Source organism: Trachymyrmex septentrionalis, unplaced genomic scaffold (genome assembly GCF_001594115.1).
Source record: "Trachymyrmex septentrionalis isolate Tsep2-gDNA-1 unplaced genomic scaffold, Tsep1.0 scaffold167, whole genome shotgun sequence".
In the NCBI taxonomy this organism is placed as follows: domain Eukaryota; kingdom Metazoa; phylum Arthropoda; class Insecta; order Hymenoptera; family Formicidae; genus Trachymyrmex; species Trachymyrmex septentrionalis.
The window spans coordinates 712,739-723,224 of record NW_017304831.1 but is presented as its reverse complement, the minus strand read 5'-3'; the positions used below and the strand labels follow the sequence as shown (position 1 = coordinate 723,224).

At 33.2% G+C, this 10,486-nt stretch overlaps 1 protein-coding gene across 3 annotated transcripts in view; it reads left to right on the top strand.

Moving 5' to 3' along the window:
- LOC108746318 overlaps positions 1 to 10,486 on the top strand; it is a 35,564-nt gene that overhangs the window by 13,396 nt on the left and 11,682 nt on the right. For all 3 annotated transcript variants that reach the window (XR_001939161.1, XM_018483022.1, XM_018483021.1), the window contains 2 exons: positions 364 to 597; positions 8,540 to 8,752. Coding sequence is in view for 2 of the 3 variants with exons in the window: in XM_018483022.1 (XP_018338524.1) it covers positions 364 to 597; positions 8,540 to 8,752 (447 nt within the window). In the remaining variant the exon portion in view is untranslated. The remainder of the gene's footprint in view (positions 1 to 363; positions 598 to 8,539; positions 8,753 to 10,486) is intronic.

Genomic DNA, 10,486 nt, shown 5'->3' with positions numbered 1-10,486 from the left:
ATTTCTAATCATATGATAGACATGTTTTTCATGTATGTGTATACTCGTACAACAAGAAAGAAAAGATTTCTCCGAGAATCAATTGTGTTTTAATTTGTGAAAGAAAGTTATATTTTAGTTTAAATACAGTATAATTAGTCATGTCATAAGTAGATCATATTCTCTGTGACACAGTTCTTTATTTTTATTATCTTTTTTTATTTTTAATACCATTATAATTCGTATAGAGTCTATGCTGTATCTCTTTTTATGATACTTACATCAGCATAAATAAATGTATCTATTTATTTACACACGCGCCATTATCCGTGAAATACTTGATGATAATCGCAATAAAATAACAAGAAACACATCGCATTGCAGGATCCAATGGCGCCGGATGCGGTTATCCAGGTGCACCGGCACATAGTAGCGTGCGTTTCACCATCAGAGATTCTGACATTATAGACGAGGAAGATGAACTCCTTAAAGATACCATGTTACCGGTAGGCACTAGAGCTACATATTCCTGTGAACGTGGATTCGAACTTCTGGGACCAGCGAGGAGGGACTGCCAAGCCGAAGGCTCGTGGGTGCCGGAAGGCGTACCCTTCTGCGGTAAGTATCATCCATTTTTCGATGCATAACACTTGTAATTATCTCAAACATAATGTTAATTCTTTTAAGCAGTAATATTGTACAATTAGATAGTTTATCGCTAATTGTAAGCATGATGTCTTACCAAAACATTTGATATCCGTAAAAAGTAACCCATATAGAAATAATTCTTGTTTACAATTTTGTAAATTATAAATTGCAATTTGGCTATAATTTAGTTTGATGCTTTATGACAAATATCACTAGTCCTTATACAAAGAGTCTCAAACGTAATTCTTTTTTCTTTTGATCTTTTCTGGATTTTAAAGTGACCTCTTTAATAAATTTTCAGTTTTTATAAATGATTTTTAACTAAAAAGTCTATTCAAACACATTATTAAAGTAAAAGAAACTGTATTTTGAAAATAAGTAAGTTTGATTTATCAGCCAAACAATCGATCATTCATTTTTAATTGTCCAATGCATAGTCCGGAAATTGTTACTTCCTCAATGTTTTCATGAAGGCGAAATCGAGTCCAAACTGGATAGAGAGTAGGGAAATGACTGAATAAGTCTGGAGACATTCCGCGTAGGATAGAATGTCTTTATACAGAATCCGCCTTTCTATTATAATTCGACGCGAGAGGGACCAATGACGTTCGACTGTATTTGCGTCCACTGTTTCGGGAAGGCAAGTGACCCGATTCCACGTGTCCTTGACCGAGCAGGTCTGACAACGACTATTGGTACAAGCATGAAGCAGTGCCATGCCGGGAACGCTCCGGCTCCGGTGGGGGCAGTGCACCGTTAACTCTGAACCTGTTACTACTTAAGAATGCCCGCAGCCTTCCCAACCTTACGCGCATTCCTTAAACAGAGACCTGCTAGACTTTTCGTTATCTTTGGACCAGGTCGAACGAATTTGTCCTGCTTTTCTTCCGACGCTGGAAATAACTTCCGCATTTGCTTCCCGACAGTTTCGCTATATCGTTTCAATCGCATATTACTTATTTTAATACATACATAAATGTATCTTTATTTTATTTTGGAATAAGATAAAGAAAATTCTTGGTTTATCTTGCGCGATATGAAATATTAATTTTCTTCTAATAATGTCTATGGAACTCAAGACAGCTCATTAGCAAGTCATTTACTTCACGAAATATCTTACATGTTTTCTTATACATGTCTTCTTATATATAAAGCGCAAGCGTATATTAATGCTTTCATTTCTTACTAGCAAAAGATATTTAACTAGTAATGAATCCTTTTCGCATATTCCATGCATATGTTATAGAAATTACTTATCGATGGAATGCGTTTTCTTTCTGCCTTGCGTTCGATCTTAGGAATGAGATGACCGATTCTCCTGCCATTACTTCTCTACTGAACGTATTGACCACTGAGCAAATCAAGCTGAAATTTAACACATAAAAAAAATGATATTTTCGTAAAAATGATATCTATCTAAAAAGAAGCAGTTATTACATATTTTTGTGCTTTTTAAAAAGAAATAATATTTGTATTTTATCTGGAATTCTTTTTTAATTGATGAATTCCTTACTTCTATAATATACTTTATTTTGTAAAAGAGAATATATATATAAAGTTAGAAATATCTGTTTTTTTAAAACAATGAATAATTCATATGTAATCATTTAAATAATTAAAACCTGTTTTAATAATACATTTTAATTATTTAAAATTAAAAACACTTATGCTTTACATGTAATTATTATTATAAATTTATTAATAAAGAACATTTTAAATAAAAAATAGCTTGTGAAATAGATTAAGATTTCTACGCGCGTTTTTATTGTGGTATAAATTAATATCAAATATTACTTTAACCCGTTTTTTAAGACAATTATTCAAATTTTACCTTTTACTAATACTTTAACTACAATTTTAACTTAACTATCTTTTCATCTTCAGAAAAACTAGAACCAGAATTACAGAAAAAGTAAAGTAAACCGTGAACTGATCCATTTTTTATTTTAGTCGTGCAATTAACTAATGATTGAATGAAATGTGCTCCGGAAGTGCACAACGTCGCTCTTCCTTTTAGTGATAAAATTCTTACACATGTTCTCGTGCAAAACGTATCAAAGTGAAAGAGCATGGCTCAGAGAGAATCGCTTCTGATGAGATCTCACGGCCATGCTCCGCGAATTCAACGACAGGCTGAACTGGTCCAGGATCACGAGAAATGACGCTGTGTTGTAGGCGGAAGTGGGTCGCGTGGATTACGAGTACACGATGTCGACACGCCCCGATGATTGCAAGGACTGTCTCTTCGTGGCATGAACCAAGCAGAACGCAAAAAAGAAAGAATGAAAAGAGAAATGCACTTGTCAGGTGCCGACAAATCTCCTCTAATATTGAATAATAATATAATATAAATTTTGCCATAAGTAATTTACATTGAATTACTTATTCTTTTATTTATTTTACAAACATTTCACATGTAAGTTTTATTACGTCTCCTTTTTCTGGTTGAGTCACAAATAGGTCTGATTAAAACGTTAACAATGCTCTGACATTTTCATGTGTCAATGAATACTTTGTATGCTGTGCCGAATATCAATAACACAGTTCCACTTATATAATATAATATATCACTTTGTTTGCTTGTTTCAAATTATTTAAATTTTAATTCATTTAAAATCCCGATGTGTTACGCAAATACTGACAACATCGTGTTTAACGTGAGCAAAGTTTTAGATATGTACTATGATTTCAGAGAGAATTTAGCGTTGAACTGTGCAATTGATCCTGCAATATACTGAAATAATAATATAAGTTCTTATATCAAATCGACGTTCTACTTTGTAAGTGAGAAACTATAATTAATACAAATTAATCTTTAATAATTAATCTCTGATGATGATAAACTTTTTAATCGATAAAGTATGAGATAGTCGTACCAGTCCATCAATTATATTACACATCAATGCGTATTTATTGTCGTTAAAAATAAATCATTATACTTAGAAAAGCATTACTAGATATAGACGGTCTGACAAAACAGCTGATGGAGATTAACTGCAACCATCGACGATGACGATGCAAAGTTTTTGTTAATGCGCGACATCTAAACATATCTAAATGGCATATCTTACTGGAACAGGAGATATAGGTCACGATTCTTGATTCAACCGATTAGAGGAAAAAAAAGGACAAGGGTGAAACAATAATTAGAAAGGCGGAACATTATCTTTGAAATTATTTTCAAATTTCACGGTCTACATATAAAAATCGTTAACGACCTCTTAATCCGAATATTTTCGAGCACTCAATTTTATTTCTTGAGTGATAATATTGCTAATTATTCTCAGCAAATTTTAACACTTAAACATGTTATTAATATCGATCCTTCTATATTATTCATTCTTACCTCTTTTTTAAACTTTATGTTTACTTAAGACGACTTAAGTATATCAAAATGTTATCTGTTTTGTATTTTAATTAAATAGATACATGCTTTAGAGAGGAAGACAGAAAAAGCAATACAAATTAAATGATACTATCTTGTGTTCAATTACATGCGTACATTTTTTGCATCTAAAAATCTCTTGACGATTAAGATAACATGTTGCAGATATTTAATGGATATTCTTGAATATCAGTGTATGTATTTTGTGTATTTTGTTATATTTATTTTGTATATACGTATCGAATTTTCTTTTTTAGACAAAAAATAATTTTATTAAAAAACGTTATATTTAATAATTTTTATACAAATAATTTTCACGTAAATCTTAATTGTAAAAACGTTAAAATATCCAAGAATATCTGTTAGATATCTCTGTTAAATAGTAGTGGAGGTTCGGTAGTTCAGTAGAGCAGAATCTGACGCATTCCTCTGCGATAGTCTTTATACCTATTTCCCGAGGGAAGAGGAAATACCGCGTAGATTGATGACGTTGTAATGGCATTTCTTGTACGGGGCAATAACCGTCGTACATTCGCGGGCGTTTCTTCGTCATTATTTCGACGATCGTGAGACAAGAGTGCGGTGCGAGCAGTGTTTGCACAAAATTACTCGACTGCCCACCCAAGACGGTCGCAACAATTTCTCGTGATCCGCCGACCGCGAGAGCAGGTTGCCACTTGCGCAACTGTGCATGAACTTGACTTTTCGAACGTATACCTCTCGTTTGCCTTCTATAATATAATAGGTACGCGCTATTTCCGTAAAGAATCCATTTGCGACCGGATTTCCGAGATTAATGACGTTATAAAGGAGAAACATACAAAAGGCTTCAAGTATCAGGCTTTAAATTTCAGATTATCTGGCTTCAACAAAATTTATTGAACTTAAAAAAAATGTGTATAAAATCTATAAGTAGATTCAATATTATCCAATATTACATTAATATTATCCAATAAATTTAAATATTATTTATTAATGTCTTTTATAATTTAAAAAGTTTACTTCTATGGATTTTAAAATGGAGCGATATTTAATTTTTGTTATATAAACAGGTCTGTTTTATCTGTCTACCTCCTTTTAAATAAACTTGATTTTAAACATTTTATCTAATATTTCCGTTCTCCAAGAATATTTCGAAAAAAATTGAGTATTCTATTGAGATAATGTCTCCATAAAAAGTTCTAGAGATTTACATAAACTATATATATTTGAAAATGTTCAAGCTAGATTATAAGCCATAGTAAAAAAAAAGTAGAACTGCATTTACCATCCGACAAATGGCATAATAAAACTTCAGGTTAGACATTAAATCAACGTTTGTCTGAAACATTTCCTGTTTTTCAAACTCAAGAATGCACAAATACTTCGTGTTTTATGAAAGTAAGATTGCACTTTCTTTTTCAGTACTCGATAAAGTACTTCTTGATCGCGTCACGATATAGTTTAACTGGTTCAAATTAAAATAATACGCTTGTTATTATCATAATAAAGGCGAGTCGATGGAGTTAACAGTTTTACGGGAGCAAACGTTGTTTTTTGGTGCGTCATTAATTTGCATCATCGATATTCTCGTCATGATAAAAATATCGCAAACAAGGATATAAGAGCGATTGGTATGTCGACGTGGTATAATATTACCTTGCCTTGATGATCGAATTATAAAAATAACATATGGATGAAGCCTTGTAATGAAAAATAATAGAATAGTCGTACAAGAATGACGTGAGCTATAATAATTGATTTCAGGAACATGCTGTATGTTATTTTACAATATCATCTATAAAAGAAAATAATGTCATTTGTGATAAAATCTTATTATATATAACACAACTTTCAGTTATTAAAACTTTACATTATTTTTAGGTTTTTTAATAAAATATTTTAGGAACTAAATAAATACTTTTTATTCCTGATTTTTTAAGTAATATTTTGTTCTATATTATTTCCATTTTTTCCTTGGCTTAACTTTAATTCTTTTTTGTAATACTTTACATAGTTTTCAATTAAAATATTAATTTGCAAATATGTATTTTATTAAAGTAATTTATTGACATAAACACACATTACGTGTAAATATTTTATATTGAAATAATTTATAAATAATTTTATGATAAAAATCGTAAAAGCAATTTAAATAAATACAATTAAAATAAAAGACATTATACGATTATCTTTATTAGGTCGAAAGGACATACAATTGCGGACTGCTCGTCGTACCTCTCGTTATGCGATATCGACGGAAACGATATAATAATGAAAAAAACCTTTTGCGTTTGCGTGTATAAGAAATAACTGTAAATTATGAAGTATGTAAGACGTGCATACGCATTCGTCTTGTAGGAACGTGCGCGGCATACGTGGACTTTTATGGGGGGGGTGCTAGTCAGTATGTAGGTTTAGGTCGAGAATGCATCGATTATCTTTGTATGCCGAACCGACGCCTATTCGATAGAATTTCGATTGCTTCGTTAAAATAATTACGTATACCAGACGGTTGACGTACATGTCTCAATGAAGATTATAATTTAGCCGCTCGGTTAATCACACACTATACAATGTACATTTAATTAAAAATTTTGCATTAAAAGCGCGTCAGTTTTTTAAATAGTTAATTTTTTTTATAATTAATTTATAATAATATTCACTTAGTCGATTATGAAAATAATAAATCTGAACAGTATGTAATTACAATTTATCTCCGTTTAAATTGTTTATGATTTCTAGTATTTTCACGCGGTTGAAGAATTAATTTTGTTGCATTTTAATGTTAATTATGTATTTTTGATTCGTAATCGATTGTGTAACATGACGCTTTCTTACTTCCAACGGAGTCCAAGTTTTCTTCCGTACAAACTGCAAGAATACAATTGTACAGAATACAATTGAGCCCGAAGATTAGCCTTAACGAATAAATCTGACCGCTCTTTCTCAACACATTTATCGGAATATCTTGAAAAGATGCGCTTGATACATATGAGTGAATTTTCAGTAAGTCCTTTGTTTACGCACTACATGCGATACGCTCATCGTCTTGTCTGTGCATCTCTTAATTGTTCCACGCAAGATTTCATGAGATACTTTGAGGCCGTGGTAACAGATTGTATATAGAAGCGCGCGTCTCATGGTATCTCAAATAACGCTATGAAATACTTTATACCGAGCAAGTTACATATTACACTGATCACGAAGAATGTTATACACGCGTGAGAAATTCATTAACGCATTTCCGACGTAAGCAATTGGCAAATACTTTACCATACAAGATTAGATTAGATTATTATCTATTTATTTCATATATTGTACGGAGTACCTGTTTTCTTCCGAGTGCTATGTATAAAATTTGCATATACAATGACATTTATGATAACGTAAATGGAGAAGATGATAAAATACTTTTTGATCTAACTTGTGTGTATGTGATCGTGAAATATAGCATAACTCTTAATCTCAAGTGATTATAAAGAACGATACCGGATTAGCTCACTTATAACTCAATTACGAGTTAAGTGTCATTATACCCTACGTAATACTCTTGCAAAAAGCAAAAGCATTACGGAGACCCATCTAATCGGCCTCGGTGACTATCAAGTAAAGAATGATATTAGATTAGCTCTTAGACGAGTATAAACGAGCTAAATATCATTACACTATATAATAACTAGATAATGCAACAGCATTATGGAGACCCGTCTGATTGGTCGGCCCAACACAATGAAGGATACCGATTCCGATCGCTAGTTCAGATTCTGATTAGACATGATTAAGGCCGAGGTGATGCGTATCGCAGGCTAGTAGCACGCACCATCATCATCGGCATCGCACCAATAAAATTCTCACGTTACGGTACAGTAAAACTACCGCAAGGCCGCCAACGTGTTTCGCGAATGCACTTGTTGCACAAAACTTGGCGATGACCACAGATGGCCGCGGTCTGCATCTGCGCGTGCCGTACGGCTATTCACCCGTGCGGTGGTTATAGTGATGGCGGCCGACCTTCTTTTTATCAGATATGGTAATGAGTTAGAGCGATTTTCTCACAGGAAAATATCGCCGCGTCACTGAGGTATGCGGCGTATAAAAAAAAGCAAAAATATGTGCGGTTGTGTACATGTACATACGAGCATCTAATCTGTTGTGTCGTTCTTTACTTTGTAATCAAGCAGCCGCCTGTTTAATTTATGGATCAAGAATGGGTGTGCGTAGTAATCTTTTACTAACGCGATGTAATCTCGTGCTCATCTTCTGTAACGATGCACCCGTTAACGAAGATTCTAATCAAGCATCTATTAGGAATACGACAAGTAATTGGTAGGGATTAGTTAGAGAGAAGAAGAATCAATTTTTATCGTACTATATATTTGGCAACTCAAAGGATGCAAGATGCTATCTCCATTAGCCTCATCGAATTTATTTACATCATGTCGTTGTAGGAAAAGGTCCAATTATTTTTCGACACTTGGGACCAAATAGTCCATTTCGCACCAATTATCGAGCATGATAATCAATTGTATTAATTCTCCTTTGCAGTTCTGAACGTGGCAGGCGGAAAAGCGCCGATGCAATCGAGCACCATGGAGGGCGGATTTCCACAACGCGCGGTTGACGGAAGTAGCGGTCAGAGATACACGCCGCAAACTTGCACCCTGACGAAACCCGAACGCAGACCGTGGTGGTACGTGAACCTGTTGGAACCGTACATGGTGCAGCTGGTGCGACTGGACTTCGGCAAGCCATGCTGCGGTAAGTAATACCGTATATATTTCTTCGCGCTTCGCCGCTTGTGAGAATTTACCGTTTCGCGTAATAAATGAACTCTTGCAAATCACAGACGATATTTCTACACACTATCGTTCAACATTCAATGAGCTCATCCAGCGTGTCGTTTACCCTGTAATGACATCGACCTTAAAAACAACTTTGGATGAAAATAAAAATATTAGGTATATACTAAACAAAAAAATAAAAATATTAGATATAGGAATTAAAATTTGAGAAGTCCAAGCATAATTTTGATATTTTGGAATTATTTATTGTGTATTTTGAATTTGTGTAACTTTAAGTATTAACTGATGAAACTATTAAATGAATGAAGAATTCATATAAATGTGGAGAACTTGAGGTGATAATTAGAATATTTTCTAAATATGTAACAGATAACAGATTTTATGTGAAATAGTGAATACAACAACGAATGTGTTAATATTCAAAAATATTATTCCGTACTGATCAAAGCAATGATTAAGAAAGCGAACAGCGGAAAATTGGTATTTGCATTGCGGTCTTCAAGCGACGATTCGCTCTGTTTCCAATTATTGCTCCGGACGAATGGTTGACCACTTCTTTCCAGGACAATTTACGGCTTCTGACGAGGAGTGTAAAATAAAAAAAAATTTATGAAGGATTATAAGAAAAATCGCGATAGCGATGATTATTAGACTTTTGCCGTTCATGTAGTGATTTACGAGCGCATCGAATCGTTGCAGTATCTATTTTCTTCGCGATGTCAATCTCACAAGTATTGAATCAAATGCTCGTTATGATGTTGCGTCGCTCGACGGAATAAGTTGGTAAAAAGCGGCGATAAAGAGCATTTTTCGTGCGCTACAATTTGCCGCGAATCACTTCGTTCTGTAACGAGCGTTACTGCTGATAAGCATAGGCGATAAAGTCTCTCGGTGATCTCGATATGAATTCTAATGCGAGACTTACGCTGTCGAGATAAAATCCCCGCGATATCGTAAATATCCTATCCGTCGTCCGACACTTTCGTTTCATGGCACGTTTTCTCGACTTTCTATCAATAAATAAGCATTACTGAGATAATTACCGGTAATACAAGCTTAGCAAGATGGATTCAGTAATCGAAAAAATTCTGTATCCAACATTGCCAACTATGCTTTGAGTAAATTATAGTATTTTAGATTGAGTTATATTAAATAACTTTTCTCACATTTTTCACTTTACTTGAAATTAATTATATAAATAATATTAATGATAGTTATTTTCTCTCTTTTTTTTTTAATTTACGTTTATTTAAAAAGATGCAACATATAATTAGGTTTTTTATGCTGAATTGTCACCTATTCTAATGTAGGAAAAATTTTTCCATAACGAAAACAAAACTTTTTAATATTAAATTTATTCCATTCTATTTTATTTTTATATTCTATTTTCTAATGTTCTATTTATTTTATAATCTGCGCAATATTGTGTAAAGATAATATGCAGATAAAAGTATTATTATTATTATTATTAGGCGTTAGGAACTCGAAAGCTCATTGCCGCAAATCCCGCCATTGTTCCCGTCCCTGAGCAAGATCCCTCCATTTGTGACCCTCGTACCTCATTTCGTTAAGGTCCATTCTAATATATAGATAAATATAGATAAAAGTATGCAGACGTTATTTTACAGTCAACGCTATATAATTCTAACACAGACTAGTTGATCGCGTTCTCCAGCCGATACGATCCATC